Source organism: Neoarius graeffei, chromosome 8, assembly GCF_027579695.1.
Source record: "Neoarius graeffei isolate fNeoGra1 chromosome 8, fNeoGra1.pri, whole genome shotgun sequence".
In the NCBI taxonomy this organism is placed as follows: domain Eukaryota; kingdom Metazoa; phylum Chordata; class Actinopteri; order Siluriformes; family Ariidae; genus Neoarius; species Neoarius graeffei.
Window position 1 is genome coordinate 67,869,192 of NC_083576.1, and position 24,295 is coordinate 67,893,486.

At 41.9% G+C, this 24,295-nt stretch overlaps 1 protein-coding gene across 1 annotated transcript in view; it reads left to right on the forward strand.

Annotated features, from left to right (window-relative positions):
- macrod1 (mono-ADP ribosylhydrolase 1) overlaps positions 1–24,295 on the forward strand; it is a 219,377-nt gene that overhangs the window by 147,049 nt on the left and 48,033 nt on the right. The window contains exon 5 of the mRNA XM_060928074.1: positions 10,849–10,965. Within this exon, the coding sequence (XP_060784057.1) occupies positions 10,849–10,965 (117 nt within the window). The remainder of the gene's footprint in view (positions 1–10,848; positions 10,966–24,295) is intronic.

Genomic DNA, 24,295 nt, shown 5'->3' on the forward strand with positions numbered 1-24,295 from the left:
TGATTTAGTCCTGACCATTACCTCACCGTGTCCTTTCCTGCCATGTCACCCGTCTCTCTCTTTTTTCATTCTCCCTTCCTTCCTCTTCCACTCGACCCTCTACCTATCCATCTCTCTGCCCTTCTGCTCCTTCTCCTGCCAGCGCTCTAACACTTCTCATTTTTAACTCCCTATTTTTTTGTCACACACCTTCCTCGCATTCTTCACACACGCTCTCCAAAACACACACACTCCTTCCCTGTTCTCTCCTCTCTCAAACTTTCTTTAACACTCTCTCTCCAAACACACACCCCGTCCTCTCCTTTCTCTTCAGCACGCTCTTCCCAACACTTTCCTCTCACCAGTTCATGCCACTCCTCTCCTTTTTTTTTTTTTTTTCCTTGTGCTCTCACACCTTCCCCATCTCTTTGTGTTCTCCATTCTCGAGGTTTGTTAAGACCTGCTGAACCTGGGTGATAATTAGCCAGGGACAGACTGTGCAGCAGGAGAGTCTCTCGGCATTAAGGAGGGAAAGAGAGAAAGGGATGATGAAGGAGGATGAGAAATGGACAGTGACACTTGGGTGTAGTGCACATGTAGGTGTGGATTAAAGGCTCTCCTTATACTTTCGACCTCCTCGTATGTGGGTATAAAACCATGAGGTTAAGGTGTTGACTGTATAAATGAGTTCTCTTCGACTCGGTAAAAAGTCACCGTTTGTGAAATGTGCTTGTTCTGTGTTATTGATTTATTTGAATAGACAAAAAAGAGAAAGAAACTGTTGTCTTTAAGTGTATCTACTCAGTTAACCATTAGATGCAGATATTCAAATAATAAAACGTTTTCCGCAATGTTGCATCATTCACAGACCGTTCAGAAAGAGCTGTCTCATCTAGCAACATTTTGGTGCTGAGATAGTTGTGTTGTACAATTTATGCAGCACTAAACTTGCTTACAGCACTTTAACCAGCTCAATGATGGATCATTTAAGATTGAACGATCCCGCACAATGGTGTTATCCATCAGCAGAACAACACAGATGAAGCAAATGTCAGTAACTGTTCACTGGTCCAGCTTGAAAACATGCCTACTGCAATACCCCTGCTCCTCGGGTTTCGTTTCGAAAATAAGTTAAATAATTAAGAATAATTCTCTAAAATATAAAATATATTGCGAGTATAATGTACAGTACCAGTCAAAAGTTTGGACATGCCTTCAAATTCAATGGTTTTTCTTTATTTTTATTAATTAAAAGACACTTCATGTCTTAAAGTAATGATAAATGTCGTTTCCCTTTACCTACTTGAGTGGTTCTTAACATAATATGAATTACTACAGTTGTGGAATAGGGCTGTATTTTTCATCTCATCTCATTATCTGTAGCCGCTTTATCCTGTTCTACAGGCTCACAGGCAAGCTGGAGCCTATCCCAGCTGACTACGGGCGAAAGGCGGGGTACACCCTGGACAAGTCGCCAGGTCATCACAGGGCTGACACATAGACAACCATTCACACTTGCATTCACACCTACGGTCAATTTAGAGTCACCAGTTAACCTAACCTGCATGTCTTTGGACTGTGGGGGAAACCGGAGCACCCGGAGGAAACCCACGCGGACACGGGGAGAGCATGCAAACTCCGCACAGAAAGGCCCTTGCCGGCCACGGGGCTCGAACCCGGCCCTTCTTGCTGTGAGGCGACAGCGCTAACCATTACACCACCGTGCCGCCCGGCTGTATTTTTATTAATTATTATTTAAGTCTCAAACACATTAAGAAGACAAGAAATTGCACTAATTAGCTTTTGATGAGACACACCTATTAACTGAAAAGCGTTCCAGGTGACTACCTCATGAAGCTGGGTAAGATAACGCCAGTAAGCCTACAAAGCGTCATCAAGGTAAACAGTGGCTACGCTGACGAACCTAAAATATGAAACGTTTAGTTTTTTTAACACCTTTTTTTGTATAACACATGGAACATGTATATTTCATAGTTTTGTACAATGTAGAAAATAGTCAAAATACAGAAAAACCCTATGAAAGAGTCGGCGTGTCCAAACTTTTGACTGGGTACTGTATATTGTTGCAGGTTTTGCTGATGTTTAATAACACTTTTGTATGGAGGAGTCGATATAACATATCATTAATAATTAATCGCAGTAAGGAAATTACTTTTGTTGTTTGATGTTCTTCTTTGCAGTGAACTGCCTAGCCATGCTTTAATCTCAAACAGATACTCGAATCAGAATCAGAAATACTTGAACAATCCCGAGGGGAAATTGAGTACATCTGCAGTTGCTTACACCCAAGTAAAGAAGAGGAAATTACAAAATTAAACAAATCTATAAAATGTGTATGTAGCAAAGCGAAAGAACAGTCACCTTATCTTGCCTTGAACCCAGGTCTATAGGATGCCAAACCTGCGCCCTGACCTCAACACCAAAGAGCCAGGCTCATTGGTAGAGCACATACTCAACTGTAGTGACAGGCACTCCGTCACTACTACCCTCCCCTTCAGAAGGCACACCCGTGCGCTTCATACACACAGGCGTCCCTCACACATCCCCCTGCTGTACTTTTCCCATACCAGGGTGCCGCACACGCTCCTGCTTCACCTATCTCTGGGGTCCCTTGCACAAGGGCCACCTATCCTGGGGGTCCCTCGTACAGCTCACACCTCTGATGGCCTTCCGGAAAGCCATCCCACTTCTGGCACCATCTGTACCAAAGCGAGAGAACAGTCATCTTATCCTGCCTTGAACCCAGGTCTCTAGGATGCCAAACCTGCACCCTGACCTCAACACCAAAGAGCCAGGGGCCACCTGGCTGGGGGTCCCTCATACAGCTCACACCTCAAATGGCCTCCCAGCAAGCCATCCCACTTCTGACACCATCTGTAGCAAAGCAAGAGAACAGTCACCTGATCCTGCCTTGAACCCGGGTCTACAGGATGCCAATCCTACACCCTGACCACAACACCAAAGAGCCAGGCTCGTTGGTATGGCAGGCAGAGCACATACTCAACTGTAGTGATGGGCACTCCATCACAATGTAAAAGTATATAAAAAAAATATGCAAAATGTAAACCCTATTGCGCATAAATAGCTGTGTGAAAGGAAAAATCCCCATGCAGATGGAATAAAGTAAGTTATTGCACAGTTAGTGCTAAAATTATTGCACATCAGTAGTCAATAATGGCTATGGTACCTAGAAGTTATTACACTAGTATTGCACATTGAGTGAAGTATTGAATAGTTATATTGTGTAATTATTGAACCTAGGTACAATCTGGATGGAGGTAGTACAATGGAATTACACAGGTACAGTACTAAGAATTCTGATGGCCACGGGTAGGACCTGCTGCGGTGCTCTGTGGTGCATTTTGGAAGAATGAGTCGTCCACCGAAAGTGCTCCTTTGATTGGCCAGCACGTTCCGGTGTGGGTGGGAGACATTGTCCAGGACGATACACAGTTTAGCCCGCATCCTCCTCTCAGACGCTGTCTCCAGAGAGTCCAGCTCCACTCCCACGACGTCACTGCAGATCAGTTCATCGAGTCTGTTGGCCTCAGTCTGCTACCCGAGCACACCACAGCATACAGGAGAGCAGTGGCCACTGCAGACTCATAAAACATCCTCAGCATCATCCTGCAGATATCGAAGGACCTCAGTCTTCTCAGAAAGCAGAGGCGGCTTTGGCCCTTCTTGTATATGGCCTCTGTATTCTTAGTCCAGTCCAGTCTATTGTCAATATGTACCCCCAGGTACTTGTAGTCCTCTGCAATGTCCACACTGACCCCATGGATGGAAATAGAGGTCACCAGTGCCTTGCTCTTCTCATGTCCATCACCAGTTCTTTAGTCTTTGTCACACTGAGCTGCAGATGGTTCCACTCACACCATGTAGCAAAGTTTTCCACGACCGCCCTATATTCAGCCACATCATCCTTACGGATACATCCAACTATAGCAGTCATCGGAGTATTTCTGAAGATGGTAGGATTCTGTCTGATTGTTGAAGTCCATGGTGTAGAGGGTGAACAGGGTGAATATCAGAAATAGTCCAAGTGCACATCCTAGTCTATCAGCAGCTCTTCCTTTATTGCCTCTGAGCATGCATTTATTATTCTGTCCTTGGCCTTCTGGAAGTATTTTTCAATTAGTGCTTTAATTAAATGATTAATCAGCTTTTTTTTGCCTTTTTGAAAAAAAAAATCAGTGGTATGAAGCGTTAAATGGTTTATCATCTTGCTCAGTTTCTCTGGTTTTACTATTTATAGGTATGTGTTTGAGGAACATGAACATTTTTGTCTTATTCCGTAAACTACCGGCCACATTTCCCCCAAATTCTACATAAAAATGTTGTCACTTGGAGCATTTAATTGCAGAAAGTGACAACTGGTCAAAATAACTAAAAAGGTGAAGTGTTTTCAGATCTTAAATAATGCATAGAAATCAAGATCGTATTCAATTTTAAACAACACAATACTAATGTTTGAACTTGGGATGAGTTCAGAAATCAATATTTGGTGGAATAACCTTGACATTTAATCACAGCTTTCATGCGTCTTGGCATGCTCTCCACCAGTCTTTCACATTGCTTTGGGCTGACTTCATGCCATCCCGCAAAAATTCAATCAACTCAGCTTTGTTTGATGGCTTGTGACCATTCATCTTCCTCTTGATCACATTCCAGAGGTTTTCAATGAGGTTCAGGTCTGGAGATTGCTGAAGCACCCCAGATCATCACCGATCCTCCACCAAATTTCACAATGGGTGCGAGATGTTGTGGTTTGTAGGCGTCTCCAGGTCTCTGTCTTACCATTAGACCACCAGTTTATGGGAAAAGCTGAAAATTGGACTTATCAGAGAAGATGACCTTATTCCAGTCCTCTACGGTCCAATCATTATGGTCTTTAGCAAACCTCAGCCTGGCTCTTCTTTGCTTCTCATTGATGAAGGGCTTTTTTTTTTTTCTTACTTTGCATGACTCCAACCCTGCCTGAAGCAGCCTGTTTCAAACGGTCCTTGCTGTGCACTTAACCCCAGCTACCGTTTGCTGTTCTTTTTGTAGGTCACTTGATGTCATCCTACAGTTGTTGAGAGACATTCGAAGGAGTTGACAATCATCCTGGTCAGCGGAGAGTTGTTTTTGCTCTCTGCCAGTCTGTAACTTTGTCGTGCCCGATGTCTGCTGCTTGACCTTGTTCTTATGAACTGCCGTCTTTGAAATTTTGAGGATGGAAGCAACCTGGTGCTCACTGTATCCATCCCTCTGCCAGTAAAGCCAGAATTGAACCCTTCTTTTTCTCACTCAGATCTCTTCTTTTTAACTCTTTTGGCATGATGAATAGATATTTTTGTATTCCAATTAAATGTAAGGTACTACTAGCACTGTTTTTGCCATCCAAACTGGTCCTATTGCAAGAGGATCGTGATGGCCACAGCAGTGGTTTTTATAGTTTTCCTCGTTAAATAAGATTTGGTTCAGGTGGTTACCTCATCAGTACCTCATTAAGTAAAATGAGGTGTGCTTGTGTTGGATTTCCAGCACAGACACTGGAATGAAATGGCTGCTGTACATAGAGATGCTGATTTAAAAAAAAAAAGAATTGAAGTGGTCTCTTAATGTTTTATTTATATATAAAATATATGGAGTTTGCATGTTCTCCCCGTGTCCGCGTGGGTTTCCTCCGGGTGCTCCGGTTTCCCCCACAGTCCAAAGACATGCAGGTTAGGTTAACTGGTGACTCTAAATTTACCGTAGGTGTGAATGTGAGTGTGAATGGTTGTCTGTGTCTATGTGTCAGCCCTGTGATGACCTGGCGACTTGTCCAGGGTGTACCCCGCCTCTCACCCATAATCAGCTGGGATAGGCTCCAGCTTGCCTGCGACCCTGTAGAACAGGATAAAGCGGCTAGAGATAATGAGATGAGATGATATATATATCTCATCTCATTATCTGTAGCCACTTTATCCTGTTCTACAGGGTCACAGGCAAGCTGGAGCCTATCCCAGCTGACTACGGGCGAAAGGCGGGGTACACCCTGGACAAGTCGCCAGGTCATCACAGGGCTGACACATAGACACAGACAACCATTCACACTCACATTCACACCTACGGTCAATTTAGAGTCACCAGTTAACCTAACCTGCATGTCTTTGGACTGTGGGGGAAACCGGAGCACCCGGAGGAAACCCACGCGGACACGGGGAGAACATGCAAACTCCACACAGAAAGGCCCTCGTCGGCCACTGGGCTCGAACCCAGAACCTTCTTGCTGTGAGGCAACAGCGCTAACCACTACACCACCGTGCCGCCCATATATATATACACACACACACACACACACACACCCCCGATTCCAAAAAAGTTGGGACAAAGTACAAATTGTAAATAAAAACGGAATGCAATGATGTGGAAGTTTTAAAATTCCATATTTTATTCAGAATAGAACATAGATGACATATCAAATGTTTAAACTGAGAAAATGTATCATTTAAAGAGAAAAATTAGGTGACTTTAAATTTCATGACAACAACACATCTCAAAAAAGTTGGGACGAGGCCATGTTTACCATTGTGAGACATCCCCTTTTCTCTTTACAACAGTCTGTAAACGTCTGGGGACTGAGGAGACAAGTTGCTCAAGTTTAGGGATAGGAATGTTAACCCATTCTTGTCTAATGTAGGATTCTAGTTGCTCAACTGTCTTAGGTCTTTTTTGTCGTATCTTCCGTTTTATGATGCGCCAAATGTTTACTATGGGTGAAAGATCTGGACTGCAGGCTGGCCAGTTCAGTACCCGGACCCTTCTTCTACACAGCCATGATGCTGTAATTGATGCAGTATGTGGTTTGGCATTGTCATGTTGGAAAATGCAAGGTCTTCCCTGAAAGAGACGTCATCTGGATGGGAGCATATGTTGCTCTAGAACCTGGATATACCTTTCAGCACTGATGGTCTTTCCAGATGTGTAAGCTGCCCATTCCACACGCACTAATGCAACCCCATACCATCAGAGATGCAGGCTTCTGAACTGAGCGCTGATAACAACTTGGGTCGTCCTTCTCCTCTTTAGTCCGAATGACACGGCGTCCCTGATTTCCATAAAGAACTTCAAATTTTGATTCGTCTGACCACAGAACAGTTTTCCACTTTGCCACAGTCCATTTTAAATGAGCCTTGGCCCAGAGAAGAAGTCTGCGCTTCTAGATCCTGTTTAGATACGGCTTCTTCTTTGAACTACAGAGTTTTAGCTGGCAACGGCGGATGGCACGGTGAATTGTGTTCACAGATAATGTTCTCTGGAAATATTCCTGAGCCCATTTTGTGATTTCCAATACAGAAGCATGCCTGTATGTGATGCAGTGCCGTCTAAGGGCCCAAAGAGCACGGGCACCCAGTATGGTTTTCCGGCCTTGACCCTTACGCGCACAGATTCTTCCAGATTCTCAGCTTCAGATATGTTCAAACTCTTTGCAATTTTACACTGTCAAACTCCTTTCTGATATTGCTCCACTATTTGTCGGCGCAGAATTAGGGGGATTGGTGATCCTCTTCCCATCTTTACTTCTGAGAGCCGCTGCCACTCCAAGATGCTCTTTTTATACCCAGTCATGTTAATGACCTATTGCCAGTTGACCTAATGAGTTGCAATTTGGTCCTCCAGCTGTTCCTTTTTTGTACCTTTAACTTTTCCAGCCTCTTATTGCCCCTGTCCCAACTTTTTTGAGATGTGTTGCTGTCATGAAATTTCAAATGAGCCAATATTTGGCATGAAATTTCAAAATGTCTCACTTTCGACATTTGATATGTTGTCTATGTTCTATTGTGAATACAATATCAGTTTTTGAGATTTGTAACTTATTGCATTCCGTTTTTATTTACAATTTGTACTTTGTCCCAACTTTTTTGGAATCGGGGTTGTATGTCTCATCTCATTATCTCTAGCCGCTTTATCCTTCTACAGGGTCGCAGGCAAGCTGGAGCCTATCCCAGCTGATTACGGGCGAAAGGCATATGTAAAGAAATGCTGTAGACCAAAAATGGCTTAAAATAATGAAATGTAATGTTTCAACATTTAAAAAATAAATACTGTAGACAGTAGTAAGCCATAACACATTAAACAAAGTCAATAGTAGTCTCCGGTACAGTTAGTGCAGTTTGATAAGGAAGTGAGCTGTAGGTTTTACTGAGCATCTTACAGAACCAGCCACAGTTCTTCTGGACACTGACTGTCACACTCGCTTCTTAATTTTGCAGCAAAACCCAGTACCCTTCATTATGTTTTGTTTTTTTAATCTGAAACGTGGTCTCTTATGTAATATAATAGATACAAACTTTTTTTTTTCTGTAACATTTAATTTTGTGCTGGAAAATGAACGGTTGGAACTCTAACATGTTTTTGTACTGACTTGATAATGTAGACGTCATCAAATAGAAATCTATAAAGCTTGTATGAAAAAATATATCGGGTGCCTAAGACTTTTGCACAGTTGTGTTTGTGAGATAATAATTTAGCCTTCCATTTAAGGAAAGAATGTAGAGAATGTACATTACTTGATATTCATGGGTTAATGGATTTTTAAAAAAAAACATTTTTATAGACCTTGAATCTTAAAGTGCCATTCCACCATTGGATGTATTCTTTGGCATAAAATACAATATATTTTATGACAACACGACTAGACAGAGAAATCTTTTAGCTTCAAAATGATATATCAAACAATTTTTTGACAACGACAAGTATATTAATTTTGCGACCAAAGTCACCTACCCTTTTAATTTCCCGCGCGGTAGTGAAACGTGATGTCATCGGCAGGTTCCCCTTCTTGTGTACCACGTGTCGGTCTATTTTTAGACCAGGAAACCCCCAAAGTGAGAGAGTCATTTCTCCTCGTATATGGGGGCCAAAAAAATTGCGAAAAATTTTGAGTTAATCTTTCAGTTAGCTAGATTTATTGGTATTAGCTAGATTTATTGGTATTATTTTTATCGCGTTCTATCCGCCATTACTGATAATATGTGCCACGTCACGTGGTACACAAGAAGGGGAACCTGCCGATGACATCACGCGCGGAAATTAAAAGGGTAGGTGACTTTGGTCGCAAAATTAATATACTCGTCGTTGTCAAAAAATTATGTTTGATATATCATTTTGAAGCTAAAAGATTTCTCTGTCTAGTGATACCATTTATATATGTTGTCAAAATATATTGTATTTTATGCCAAAGAATACATCCAATGGTGGAATGGCACTTTAAGAATATTAGAATATCATATTCTACCAAGTATTGATTCGAATACCAGACACCAAACAAAAGACCATGGTTCTGCTTAACGCGACAAGTTTTTTCAAGCATAGATGTTTGTCATCGGAAAATCAGAAACCGAATTCCGATCTTCAATGCCCGCTGCTTCTCATCAAATCAATTAATTTGAGTATTACAAAGTAAGAGATACCAGAAAGTCCTGCATTGGCACTCGCTGTGTTGGGTGACTTTGGAAATGTATAGCACAGATAACTGCCATTCATTCTTTCAGCAGCTTGATCCTCAGGTGCTCCTGCACCATTGCCATGCAAGTTCAGCTGTTTTACTAACTTCCTAGAGGACTTCGATGTAAATTGCTTTCCACGCTACTTTTCTAAGATTTCCCACAGGTGTCACCTTGTCCATCTTTCAAATGGTTCCCACTCTAAGTGAAAGCGACATTTGTAGTCACGCAGCCAGCTAACTAATCAATAAAGAAATTGTTGGCCAGCGTTTTTAAATTATTGATGATTTCTGTGCCATGAAGTAATTGAGGCAACCCGACGAGGCATTTTTATTTATTTATTTATTTATATTATTGAGAGCAAGAAAGAAGGAGAAGTGAGGAAATGTGTTTCAGAGGGAATTGTGGCACTGGTAAGCAGATGTGCCTGATCCAATCAAACGTTTCTGCTAATGGCTACCATGGTAACCAGCCAATCAGCCAATGACAGGAACTCATTCACTGACACCAGTCAGCGATTCTAAGTCCAAGCCAATCCAAGCTCAGGCTAAAAATTGAGCAGCAGTTAATGAGATACTGGTGTTTACAGACTTGCATAGAGAGTGTGTGTATGTGTGTGCACGCACATTTGTGTGGCTTTGTTTCTGGGGGGTTAAAAAAAAAGCACGGTGTAAGAGCATGTGCCATAAGATTTATTTTTTCCACATGTTATCAGGTCTCTAGTCGGGTAAGTGCAGAGCCAATTAACACCTGCTAACAAGAAGTCAGCATTTAATCATCGTGTGTGTATTTATGTGTTACAATTACACAGGAAGTGCGTCTGTTCCCCTCGGCCATCTTTCATCACCACGTTCACGTCATCTTTATTTCTCTTTTCTTTCTTTTGCTCACTTCTGATAAAACACTTTGCGTGTCGAGATCCTGTCTCACTCTACACCTCACCTCCATTTCTCTGCTATTCATGTACATTTTCCGTCCTCATCTCTCTCTCTCGCGCGCGCGCGCGCTCTGTATCAGTGTTTCTCATATATATATTCGGGAGTGCAGTGCTTTTTAAGCAGGGCGATAAAAGCCCTTGAGCGCTAAACAAAATGCAGCTGTCAGTTCTGAGAGAAAGCAGCTGTTTCTGTGCAGCATCCCAAAATGCACCAGAGAACAGCGGCTCCACAGAACGCCAGAGGAAGCAAAATGCTTTACGTTAGCAGAAGCATGAAGTGCTGCTGCTCTTGATGTCTGCGTTCACACAGAATTGAATTTGTATCCAAGGCCACATGTATCATTAATATCATCCTATGTGTGGTTCTCTGATGGTTATACTGACTTTTTTTTTTTTTCTTTCTCATTAACATGCTGATTTTTCCCACCCCTGCAGTGGACGGAGCCATCCATCGTGGAGCAGGTCCTCTCCTGAGGAAGGAATGTTCCACTCTGGGAGGGTGTGAAACCGGAGAGGCCAAGATAACTGGAGCATACGGCCTACCAGCCAGATGTGAGTCACTTCTGTTTACGCGCAGTTAACTCCAAAATTATTAGCACCTTCTGTGCACGTGAGCAAAAACGAATAACCTGTGCACTATGTGATATTTTCCATGCATACATTTTTTTATAGTACTTTTTTTCTGCATTACTACAGTAGTTTATATTTACTGAAGTCTCCGTTAGAGAGAAAAACAATATTAAGCCTTTTTAACAAATGTCCAATAAGGTGGAGAGACTTGTAGAAGGATATCGGTGTATTCCTCCAAAAATATTTCAAGCACATTTGCATTCAGAGGTTTGTGAACGCAAATGTGATCTTCAACCCAGACCACAGTGTTTCAGCAGTGTACAAATCCAGAAACAGTTATCATCACAAAATACCGGTACGTGTTCCCAAAACTATTTGTGTGTCGATTTGGATGCAAGTTGGCCGTCATCATCTTGCTGAAAGATACACCTACTGGTACAGGTATTAACCTTATGGCAAAGGCAGCCATGATTTGGGCTTAAAAAAAAAATTGAGGTGCTGATCATTTTGCTATGTATGCTTTTGAGAGAAAAATGCTGTTTTGTAAAAAGGAAGCTCATATGAATTTTGTTTTTTGAGAGGAAAGGTATGTAGGGTGGAAAAAAGCCCCGTAATTGTCATTTTTAATACTACTTTTGAAGGGTGCCAATAAATCTAGACTTGACTGTAGTTGACTCTGGAGATCACATGGGATTTTTTTTGTTGTTGTTGTACTGTACGACAGTCTTGATGTACCTGAACATAAACACAGCACTAATCTGAATCCAGATGGAAAACCTCATATACATGTTGTAGGTCAGGTGGAATTTTTTTAACCTAGATTAGAATTTTTAACCCAGTTCATCATTTGCTACTTGTATTACGGAGACTTGCTATATATCGGGTTAGGATTTGGGAAGACTTCGTATTTTAAACTACTTGATAAGACTGGACTCATATTAATACAACTTCGATTCCAAAAAAGTTGGGACAAAGTACAAATTGTCAATAAAAACGGAATGTAATAATTTACAAATCTCAAAAACTGATATTGTATTCACAATAGAACGTAGACAACATATCAAATGTCGAAAGTGAGACATTTTGAAATTTCATGCCAAATATTGGCTCATTTGAAATTTCATGACAGCAACACATCTCAAAGTTGGAACAGGGGCAATAAGAGGCTGGAAAAGTTAAAGGTACAAAAATGGAACAGCTGGAGGACCAAATTGCAACTCATTAGGTCAATTGGCAATAGGTCATTAACATGACTGGGTATAAAAAGAGCATCTTGGAGTGGCAGCGGCTCTCAGAAGTAAAGATGGGAAGAGGATCACCAATCCCCCTAATTCTGCGCCGACAAATAGTGGAGCAATATCAGAAAGGAGTTCGACAGTGTAAAATTGCAAAGAGTTTGAACATATCATCATCTACAGTGCATAATATCATCAAAAGATTCAGAGAATCTGGAAGAATCTCTGTGCGTAAGGGTCAAGGCCGGAAAACCATACTGGGTGCCCGTGATCTTCGGGCCCTTAGACGGCACTGCATCACATACAGGCATGCTTCTGTATTGGAAATCACAAAATGGGCTCAGGAATATTTCCAGAGAACATTATCTGTGAACACAATTCACCGTGCCATCCGCCGTTGCCAGCTAAAACTCTGTAGTTCAAAAAAGAAGCCGTATCTAAACATGATCCAGAAGCGCAGACGTCTTCTCTGGGCCAAGGCTCATTTAAAATGGACTGTGGCAAAGTGGAAAACTGTTCTGTGGTCAGACGAATCAAAATCTGAAGTTGTTTATGGAAATCAGGGACGCCGTGTCATTCGGACTAAAGAGGAGAAGGACGACCCAAGTTGTTATCAGCGCTCAGTTCAGAAGCCTGCATCTCTGATGGTATGGGGTTGCATTAGTGCGTGTGGCATGGGCAGCTTACACATCTGGAAAGACACCATCAATGCTGAAAGGTATATCCAGGTTCTAGAGCAACATATGCTCCCATCCAGACGACGTATCTTTCAGGGAAGACCTTGCATTTTCCAACATGACAATGCCAAACCACATACTGCATCAATTACAGCATCATGGCTGCGTAGAAGAAGGGTCCGGGTACTGAACTGGCCAGCCTGCAGTCCAGATCTTTCACCCATAGAAAACATTTGGCGCATCATAAAACGGAAGATACGACAAAAAAGACCTAAGACAGTTGAGCAACTAGAATCCTACATTAGACAAGAATGGATTAACATTCCTATCCCTAAACTTGAGCAACTTGTCCCCTCAGTCCCCAGACGTTTACAGACTGTTGTAAAGAGAAAAGGGGATGTCTCACAGTGGTAAACATGGCCTTGTCCCAACTTTTTTGAGATGTGTTGTTGTCATGAAATTTAAAATCACCTAATTTTTCTCTTTAAATGATACATTTCCTCAGTTTAAACATTTGATATGTCATCTATGTTCTATTCTGAATAAAATATGGAATTTTGAAACTTCCACATCCTTGCATTCCGTTTTTATTTACAATTTGTACTTTGTCCCAACTTTTTTGGAATCGAGGTTGTAAATTCAAAATATATATCACTCTTTCCATTGCAGTTGTTGCTGGCCTAGTGGTTAGTGTTGGGTTAAGAATCAGAAGGTTCTGGGTTTGAATGCTGGTTAAGTATGAAGAAAGATTTATTATTATTATTTTAAATGCTAATTAGGTAGCTAGGAATAGGTCGACAGACAGACGAGGAAATACTAAGTAGGTGTAGGCAGAGAGGAAGTGGATGGAAGAAAGAGAGACAGAAGAAGTGATGGGAAATCCCTTTAAAGAATCGTTATGATCTTTAGGAAATTGAGGTTAAAAATGTTGGTATCCGATTATTTAGCACAAAAGTCTTTTAGCACAACTCTCTGTTCTTTAGCACAACTCTGGATTATGGTCGCAATAATAAATAAATAAATGCTCACCTTGATATAGGAAGGGGTTTATTATGATTGCTTAGGGACTGGAAGCCGGAATTTCTGCTGCTGTGCATGTTAAGGATCAGTTGTTGATCCCTGAAACGTGGACTGAAAATCCGATTCTTTGGTGTCTTTGGATATTTGTAGTTAAGCCATAACAAACCTTGAATTGTCGGCACCTTCATAGATAACTTCAGTCACTTCTGATCACATCACAAATTCAACTGACTGTCAGTAATTACGCGTTTGCCGAATTAATTAACCGGGGGATTATGTCTCTTGCCCTGCTTGACAGCATGTGTTTTGCCAACTAAGAGTAGAATCCATTCCTAAAAACTTACTCAAATTAAATTAGCAAATTGTAAATAATAAATATGATATAATTTAAACTTAGCACTTTAATAAAGACAAAACAAACCTGGAAGTTGGCTGTTGCGGTGTACTGTGTCGGGGACGTGCTGTGTTAAATAATTTGGAGGGAGGATTGGTGACTAACATGCGGGCTACATCAAACATGGCGGTTTCAAGATGGCGGAGTGAGGAAATACAGTCGCTCGTTTTCGATCGGAATCTCAGCAACTTTTATTTAAAAAATCCATCAGACATCTTTAAACATGATCAGTAAGTATTCAAAATAAAGATGAAGTGTCCTTGGATCTTGTGCTACAGAACTTAGATTTGTGCTAAATAACCGTAAACCAAAATTTTAACCTAGGTCAAAAAAAAAAAGTCACCTATGTTGAAATTTTTATGCCTTCACCACTGTAAGGTGCAGGAGGCATTATGTTTTCAGGTTGTCCGTGCGTTCGTCCGTCCCGAAACCTTGTGAACGTGATATCTCAAAGACTAATGAAAGGAATTTCACCAAACTTTCACCATTTGTGCGCTTTGGGACAAACATGAGCTGATTAGATTTTGAGATCAAAAGGTCTAAGGTCAAAGTCACTGTGAGGTCAAATGTCTGTCCGAAAACCTTGTGAACACAATATCTCCAAGGCTCATCTCATCTCATTATCTCTAGCCGCTTTATCCTGTTCTACAGGGTCGCAGGCAAGCTGGAGCCTATCCCAGCTGACTACGGGTGAAAGGCGGGGTACACCCTGGACAAGTCGCCAGGTCATCACAGGGCTGACACATAGACACAGACAACCATTCACACTCACATTCACACCTACGGTCAATTTAGAGTCACCAGTTAACCTAACCTGCATGTCTTTGGACTGTGGGGGAAACCGGAGCACCCGGAGGAAACCCACGCGGACACGGGAAGAACATGCAAACTCCGCACAGAAAGGCTCTCGCCGGCCACGGGGCTCGAACCCAGGACCTTCTTGCTGTGAGGCGACAGCGCTAACCACTACACCGCCGTGCCGCCCTATCTCCAAGGCTAATACAAGTAATTTCACCAGGTCAAGATTACTGTGAGGTCAAATGTCCATCCCCAAATCACAACTTAATAAGGCGTGTAGTCTACCGGGCGGAGGCATCCCCATTGATGCCGTTGGCGTCGAGTTCTATCTAGTTTGACCTGTAACATACATATAGCCAGCAACATTAAATTTAAGGTTCTCCCTCGCTCCCACTCTCTCTCTCGCGCTCACTCACTCTTGCTCTCTCTAAATCAAATTTAAAACCATACTATCGGTGTCATTTACAGTTTGCTTAAAGAGTATTTGCTGGAAATCTTGCACTTGAAAATAGAAATGAAAAAATGGAAGGGTGCGCACGGGAAGCTTCCTTCAAGCAATGCGACCATAATTGAAAACAGTACACATTTTATTTTATCTCACATTTATTTGTTTTACATTGATAGCATTTGGCAGGCGCTCTTACCCATAGCAACTCGCAGACGCACTTGCTTGTCTACTTGAAAACATCCTTATGCCAGTGTGGATGGGTTTTATGGGTATAAATGCATCTGTGAGTTTGTGAGTCATATTGTAGAAATCAGATGCACGTTATCCAGCCAAGTGCAGTTTTCCTGTATCTTTTCTTTTTCCAGTCTTTCATGATTCTCTCTCTCTCTCCCCCCTTCCTATCTCCTTTGCTTCCTCCCTCCTTCTCCTATAGTGTGTTCAGTAATTATGTAGTCAGACAGTGTTTACAGAAGCAAAGTGCACTTTAATTTATTCGCACACTTAGCAGTAATTTCCCTGCCTAATTTATGACCCTATCCCCACCCCTCCTTACCTAGCTGTTTGGAGATAGAGAGAGCGGGATAGTGTGCATACTACGCTGTATATACAGCTCGATCGATACATGCACACACGCTTGAAAATGTCCTTTGTGTGGGTTTTTGTTCGACTCATTACTTTCGTATAATTTCCGTGCCTGTAGATCTGCCGCTCTCTTTCTCTTTGGGAGTAGAAGAGTAAATAATGTTTTAGCAGTAATTGTCGGAGTGTGTTATTCAGCGTGTGATTTGTGTTTTATGGACTGCAGTTTGTCAGACACTTTCTGCCTGCGTAATAATCGTTTGAACGGCTTGCGTGAAGCAGATGATGAGTGACGGAGGGGCCCAGTGATCAACTAGCGCTGTTTGACTGGAGCAGGCCGACCTTAAATCCTTGTACATGAAGTGCAGAAACAGTGTCGCACTCAGCTAGGAACTAACCTCGCAGATTCTGGATTTGCACAACAGGTGTTCGGAGGCAGCCATCCATTTGGCGCGATGATGTGTGTAAAGTGTGGTACAGTCGTAGCTTCGACAGTCACTCCCACTACAATACTGTTATCCCCCGCTGGCCAAAAAGCCCAAAGGGGGATTATGTCATGACGATATCTGTCCCTCCCTCCCAGGAAGGGTGCTCACCTTCCGAAATCAACTCCTCTCACGGTTTTTGGAGGAATTTCACGAAACTTGGCAGGATTCTTTGTTATATGTCGGTAATACGCATATTGCAATTTCGTTAAATGGGGTCACATTTTACCAGAGTTACAGACCTTGAGTCACAAAATTATACTTTGACAATTTCATCAGAGTGTGTTTTCCTTCTGAAACCAACTCCTCTCACAATTTTGGGAGGAATTTCACCAAACTTGACGAGGCATTGTTGTATGTCAGTAGTATGCATATAGTCGTTGTCTTCTTTTGGCTGCTCCCGATTAGGGGTCGCCGCAGCGGATCTTTCGTCTCCATTGCTCCATGTCTTCCGCATCCTTCTCTACCACACCTGCCACCTTCATGTCCTCTCTCACCACATCCATGTATCTCCTCTTTGGCCTCCCTCATTTTCGTTTGCCTGGCAGCTCCATCCTCAACATTCTCCTTCCAACATGCTCTGCATCTCTTCTCAGGATGTGCCCATACCATCTCAGTCTCATCTCATCTCATCTCATTATCTCTAGCCGCTTTATCCTGTTCTACAGGGTCGCAGGCAAGCTGGAGCCTATCCCAGCTGACTACGGGCGAAAGGCGGGGTACACCCTGGACAAGTCACCAGGTCATCACAGGGCTGACATATAGACACAGACAACCATTCACACTCACATTCACACCTACGGTCAATTTAGAGTCACCAGTTAACCTAACCTGCATGTCTTTGGACTGTGGGGGAAACCGGAGCACCCGGAGGAAACCCACACGGACACGGGGAGAACATGCAAACTCCGCACAGAAAGGCTCTCGCTGGCCCCGAGGCTCGAACCCAGGACCTTCTTGCTGTGAGGCGACAGCGCTAACCACTACACCACCGTGCCGCCCCCAGTCTCATCTCTCTTAGCTTAATTCCCAAGCTCTCCACATGTGCTGTCCCTCTGATGTGCTCGTTCCTTATCCTGTCCAACCTCCCATCACAAACCTTAACATCCTCAACTCCGCCACCTCCAACTTTGCCTCCTGTCTCTTCGTTAAGGGTACGGTCTCCAATCCGTACATCACAGCTGGTCTCACTACTGTCTTATACATCTTACCTTTCACTTTTGCTGGGACTTTCCTATCACAAATGACTCCCGAAATCCTTCTCCAACTGCTCCACCCTGCCTGCACTCTCTTTCTCACCTCACTATCGCAGCCCCCATTTTCCTGCACAGTTGACCCCAGGTACTTGATTTCACCAACTTTCTTTACGTCTACTCCTTGCATCTTCACTACACTCTCATCCCCATTCTCATTGATGCACTTCCTTCTTTCCGTCATACCTGCTAACTCTCTCACTCTACCAGTCAATGTTCCTACATTCAGTGTTCCTACCCTCAATTCTAAGCTCCTTCCCTTCCATCTTTCACGCTGTTTCCTAACACGCCTCCCCCCTCTCTTTCTCCTTCTCCATTTTGGCGCAACAGTAGCACACTTTCCACCGGCACCCTGTTGACCAACAATACCGGAGGCAGCCGTTGTTAACCCGGGCCCCGACCGATCCGGTATGGTATTTCTCTTTTCAATCCACGTTAGATTTGGCACAGTTTTACGCCGGATGCCCTTCCTGACGCAACCCTCTGCGTTTATCCGGGCTTGGGACCGGCACCAGGGGTACGCTTATGCATCTCCAGTGGCTGGATTGGTAGTACGCATATTGTAATTTTGTTAAATTCATTCATATTTTACCAGAGTTATAGCCCTTGATTAATGCAATAATAATTTGACAATTTCATGAGTGTGTGTTTTCCTTCTGACATCAACTCCTCTCACAATTTTTGAATAAATTTCTCGAAGCTTGGCAAAATGCCTTGTTATCTGACGGTAATACGCATATTGCAATTTAATTTCGTTTGTGAAAACTTTACCAGAGTTTTGACCCTTGATTAAATAACTTGTACTTTGACAATTTCATGAAGGTGTACACTCTTCTGAAATCAACTCCTCTCACAATTTGTGGAGGAATTTCACCAAACTTGGCAGAAGGTTTTGTTATCTCATAGTTATACGCATATTGAAACTTCGTTTAATTTGGGTAAATTTTGCCAGAGTTATGCCCTTGATTATTAAAATTTTTGTACTTTGGCAATTTCATCACAGTGTGCTTGCTTTCTGAAATCAATTTCCCTCACAACTTTTTATCCCCCGCTGGCCGAAAGACCTAAAGGAGGATTATGTCGTGGTGATGTCCGTCCGTCCCGGGAACGGTACTCACCTTCTGAAATCAACTCCTCTCTCAATTTTTGGAGGAATTTCGTGAAACTTGACAGGATTCTTTGTTATATGTTGGTAATACATATATTGCAATTTCGTTCAATTCAGTCATGTTTTACCAGAGTTATGGCCTAGTTACCAGCAGGGGATATTGTGCTCTCAGAGCAGTCTTATTATTACTAATAATACTGTTACTATATATATATTAGTGCTGTCAAAGTTAACGCGATAATAACGCGGTAACGCGATCTCAATTTAACGTGATTTTAAAAAATAGTGCCGTTAACGCAAATTCTAATTTAGCCCTGCGAGTCACCCGTAGTTCCTGTTGAGGCTTGTCGCGCGCTGCTTCAATAAGAGTACGTGTGAGTGATGGAGAAAGGCATAGACATAGAAACATCCTCGCCGCCATATTGGATGGGGCAAAGTGGAGATCCTTCAACCGTCTCTGGCATAGCGTCGAGACAGTAGCCGAGAATAAAGATGCCTCATTCATGTGCTGCGTTTAACTGTACCAACAGGTTTACCGTCCAAACGAGATCACATGGGATTACCTTTCACAGGTGAGACTGGAAAAATACTTTTCAATCCTGTTCCTTCAGTCTTCAGTTTCCCAGCTCATCTCCACCGGGGAGGTGTAGAGTTATAAGCAGTGAGAATTAGAGAATACAGTGCCACGCTATGATGAACGTTTTTGAACCTATGATGAATGTTTTTATTTTTGTTATCTGTTTTTTTCTTCTTTTATGGCAAATACTTCTCTTCAAAAGAAACTAATGAAGAGTAAAATAAAACATTTTATTTTCACAGTGATATACACTTTATTTTTCATCCCTTGGTTTTCTCATCTAATATGGAAGTTATGGATGTCAGTGGCTGTGACAAGACGTGTCATGCTCTGCAATAAAAAAAAAAAAACATTGGTACAAAGCAAGCCCATTCACTTTTTTATGCTGATAAGAGAATTACAATGGTTTTTCATGTGACAAAAATGTGCGATTAAATTGCGATTAATCGCGAGTTAACTTTGACAGTCGCAACATTAATCGCGATTAAATATTTTAATCGCTTGACAGCACTAATATATATATATATATATATATATATATATATATATATATATAAAATTTACCAGCCGGGAAGTCCGTATCGTGAAACACCGTGACCGAGGTTTTGAAAGTACTGAGCGAGGTCCTCTGGGCCGAGGTCAGTATTCAAGGCCGAGGTCACGGTATTTCACCATACGGACCGACCTTAAGCTGGTAAATAATATATTTATTTTTTCTTTACCAAATTCTAACAGAAAACGAGAGCGCCCGAAAGGGAAAACCAAGCCGAGCCACCATTTTGAATCCTCATTCACGGCTGTAATGCAAATGGCTTCCTCCTCGGTATACAAGTGCACTTCCATGGCAGGAAAAAAACTACATTTTGCCGCCTATGTAGTCCCCTGTTTATACAAAATTGAGTCATTCAGGATTCAGCCATGTTTTTGCTCGGCATTAGCAACAGTTACAGGTTTTAGCTTTCTCCTGCAATGTTTTCTTTTATTTCTTCTTCCTCAGGGTAGTAAAACTCACTTTTGCTCTGAAGACTGTTATCGCTATCCATGCTGTAAAATTAATGCTATTCTCCTGGGAAATGCTGGCAAAAATTTATAAGATTTTTGATAAAAATCTTATAAAAAAGATAAATGTTGACAAAAATTGCTACTATATTTGTTGTTGTTGTGAACGAGCAAGTTGCCAGAGGTCCGTAACTGGGGTCCGTACCGTAGGATATGGACCCGCTCGCCAGCCAATCAGAGCGCAGGATTTGGTGGAAACCGGACCACAAAAAAAAACCCCTATTATTATACTATTACTGTTACAGCAGTATTAAACACAATGTCAACATATTTTTATGATTACTACATATTTTACTTACTTACAAACTTGATTACTCTCATCTTACATATTACTTACATATTTAATTGCTCTCATCTATAACTTATGCTAAAAACATTAAAAGTGGCAGTCTTTGTGGTTGAGAAATTTCTATTTGTTTTCTCCAGCCGAGTTTGATTTGATCAGGACACTACTGAAAGTCTGGATGGAACGTGTCTCAGAGCGTACATAGTGTTGCCACTTTTGATCCCTGGCACTGATACCTTCACTCCTGAGAGCAGGTATCAATGCGCTGTCGAAGCGCGCAGAAGGTGTTAGTACGCCTGTCATTATAGTGCGGACTTTCCATAGCATAGAAAATCGCCACGTTTCAATTTGTGTAACTGAACTTTGTTTCATGTCACTGGTCATATAAACCTATGTAAACAGGAAAAATGTGGAAGAGTTTGGTCGCATCTAACTACAGCCCCAAAAAATACCATTGGCCATGCTGAGCCTAGCTACATTGCTAACAGGAGTGACAGCGCGTCTGACTGACTGGGAGGTCGCACAAAGCTCGGAGAGGTACGGATCAGCTCGTCTCAATTCAGAGAAGAACATGTTTCATTATGGAAGTACGGTGGACTGTTCCTTTAATGAGCAGTTCAACAAAAATCACTTCTTTTCGGTCAATTCCTTGCCGTTTTGGATTCTTTCTAGCAAATAGGTTGGTATTCCTAGGGTGTATATAGTGTATATAGCTTGCAAGATTTATTGCACAAGGTGGCCCACTTTAGATCGTTCCTTCTGGACTAGACGGGGCCGGAGTGAGCTACGCCATCATTGACAGTCTCGTTTAAGCTACCATATCCATCTTGTCAGATTCAGTCTGGCCATTCTCTTCTGACCTCTGCTCCCAGAATGTTTTTTGTATTTCGCGCCATTCTGTGTCACCTCTAGAGACTGGTGTGTGCGAAAATCCCAGGAGATCAGCAGTTTCTGAAATATATTCGAGCTGGCACCAACAATCATTCCACGGTTAAATGGCATTTTTCTCCTGATGTTTGATGTGAACAAACGACGCGCTTAACCTGTATCTGAATGCTTTTAGGCATTGTGCTGCTGCCACATAATTGGCTGATTTGAGTAATTGCCTGAATAATGAGGTTAATTTGTTTATTATTAGTCTTGGTTACATGTAGAATGTTCACAGTGCAAGTCGCTGTGATTGAGTTGTTACTACAGAAATGATAATGTATTAGAACGAGTGCGTTAATATAAACCTGTCGTTTGCATTGCAGCTGGATATACTGTCAGAGCTGCTGTTATAAAAAATTATAAAATTATAATGCACAACTTCAGATTCATCAGTGCTGCGGTTTAGAAAAATCTCGACACCTCCACCGAGTTCTCATCAGGTAGAGTTTTTATGAAAAGATGGCTTATGACTCGACTGATCTTTAGTATGACAAAAAAAAAATGTTAAAGGCGTCGTGCGGTAATTTCAGCAATCAGGCTATATCATGTGTCAAAATGTCGGGTTTGGTGGGTTATTCAAGCCCCTCAGTTTCCCGCGATCTCAGTGTCACGATGCGCCCGCTACAAGCATTTAAAGTTGACACGCACAGCCAAATTTAGGCAGCCAACCGTTAACTAGGTCAACTTATGTGTGACGTCATACCAGTAACCTCCCTTGGGTGATGCTGGCCTGTCGCCATGTTTTCTCTATAGCGTGCGTTTACCAGAGTTGTTTACATTGCGGATTTTGTGGATTTATTCAGTTTGTGGATAGTTTTGAACACTCAAAACACTATGAAATGATGTATTAATATTCTGTGATACAAAATGCCTAATCGGTGTATTGTGTTTGGCTGTAACAACGAGCCCCAGCCAGGAATTGCCTTACACGAATTTCCCACTGACAAGACAGTTCAAGAAGCGTGGAGACGATTTTTTTGTCGGACCAGAGCAGGTTGGACAGGACCCAGCAAAAGTTCGTCCATTTGCAGCAAACACTTCAAAGATGAGGACTTTGACAATATAGTACAATATCGAATGGGACATGCCAAGAAACTGAAATTGAAGCTTCCCAAGCCACCTTTACTAGCTTTTTAAAAACATTTTCACAAAACTCCAATTAAACCTCCATGATCTTGCAATATTATGTACAACACCCCATGTCGCTTTTAATAGGTCTAAGATCATCATGGGAGAGCAAAATAGATCTATAGGATAGAAACCAAAAGGCCAAATTTGGACTTGTGTCCAAATTTTACAGTGATTTATGCCACAGAGCTGCCTTTAACTAATAATTATCACTTATTACTGACGATTGTAAGTTTACTAAACAATACAATACAAAGCTCAATACTCCCAGCCTATAACATACTGAATATCAAGTTAAAATCAACCGCAATAAAAGGAAAATGATGAAAACTGGAATATCAAGGGGTCTACTGTATCAGAAGGCCCACTGCATTTCGCGAGATCGCAAGCTGTCAAGTTGCTAGAATTCAATCTTTCTAGCTATACTTTCACCCCCTACAGCTATCAGTATTACACACAATCATAGATTAATCACACAGCATTCTAATTCAAGTGAAAATGGTCTTTAAAAATACACACAAGTACCGTATTTTCTGGACTATAAGCCGCTACTTTTTTCCTAGGTTTTGAACCATGCGGCTTATACAAAGGTGCGGCTATTCTGTGGATTTTTCTTCCACCGCTAGGGGCGCTCTAACCGGAAGTAGAATCAAAAATAAGATAGACGAAAAATCAATGCAAAGAAGAATTAGCAGATCTTTAGCAGATAGAACACGCACGACAAATTACTAACTGGTAATTATTTTCAAATCCAGCGAAGATGATTAAAGTGACTTGTGGTTTCAAACACAGGAGAAATGAAGGTAAATAAATACCGGTTATTTTCTCTTGGTTCTGTTCCGTTTTAATCAGCAAAGTTGCTGCCGTGTTAAAAGGCACTGTTCGGAAAGAATCTGTTCAGGTACATACATGTACATTTACAGTACAAAATCGTTCTGTACATGCAGTAAATATCTAATTTTTCAACATAGATATCTGCGGCTTATAGCCCGGTGCGGCTTGTATATCTTTTTTTTAATTTTTTTTAAAAAATAGAGCGGATGCGGCTTATATACAGGTGCGCTCTATAGTCCAGAAAATACGGTAGTGATTTAGTCAGAGAAACCAACCAAAACAAGTCTTCAAGTCGCCGGTCTTCGTCATTCTCGTCTTCGTTTCTGTCGTCGTCAGAACTGTCCTCATTTTCTTCTGAAGATGAGCGCTCAGGTTCAAATCTGTAAGGCTGGATACCACCAGGACATTCAGCTGTCAAAATCTCTACTTGTGGGCCATTTTCTTCTTCTGTATCGGTAAAATCAAAGCTAATTTCCTCAGCATCGCTCCTATTTTCTGGTG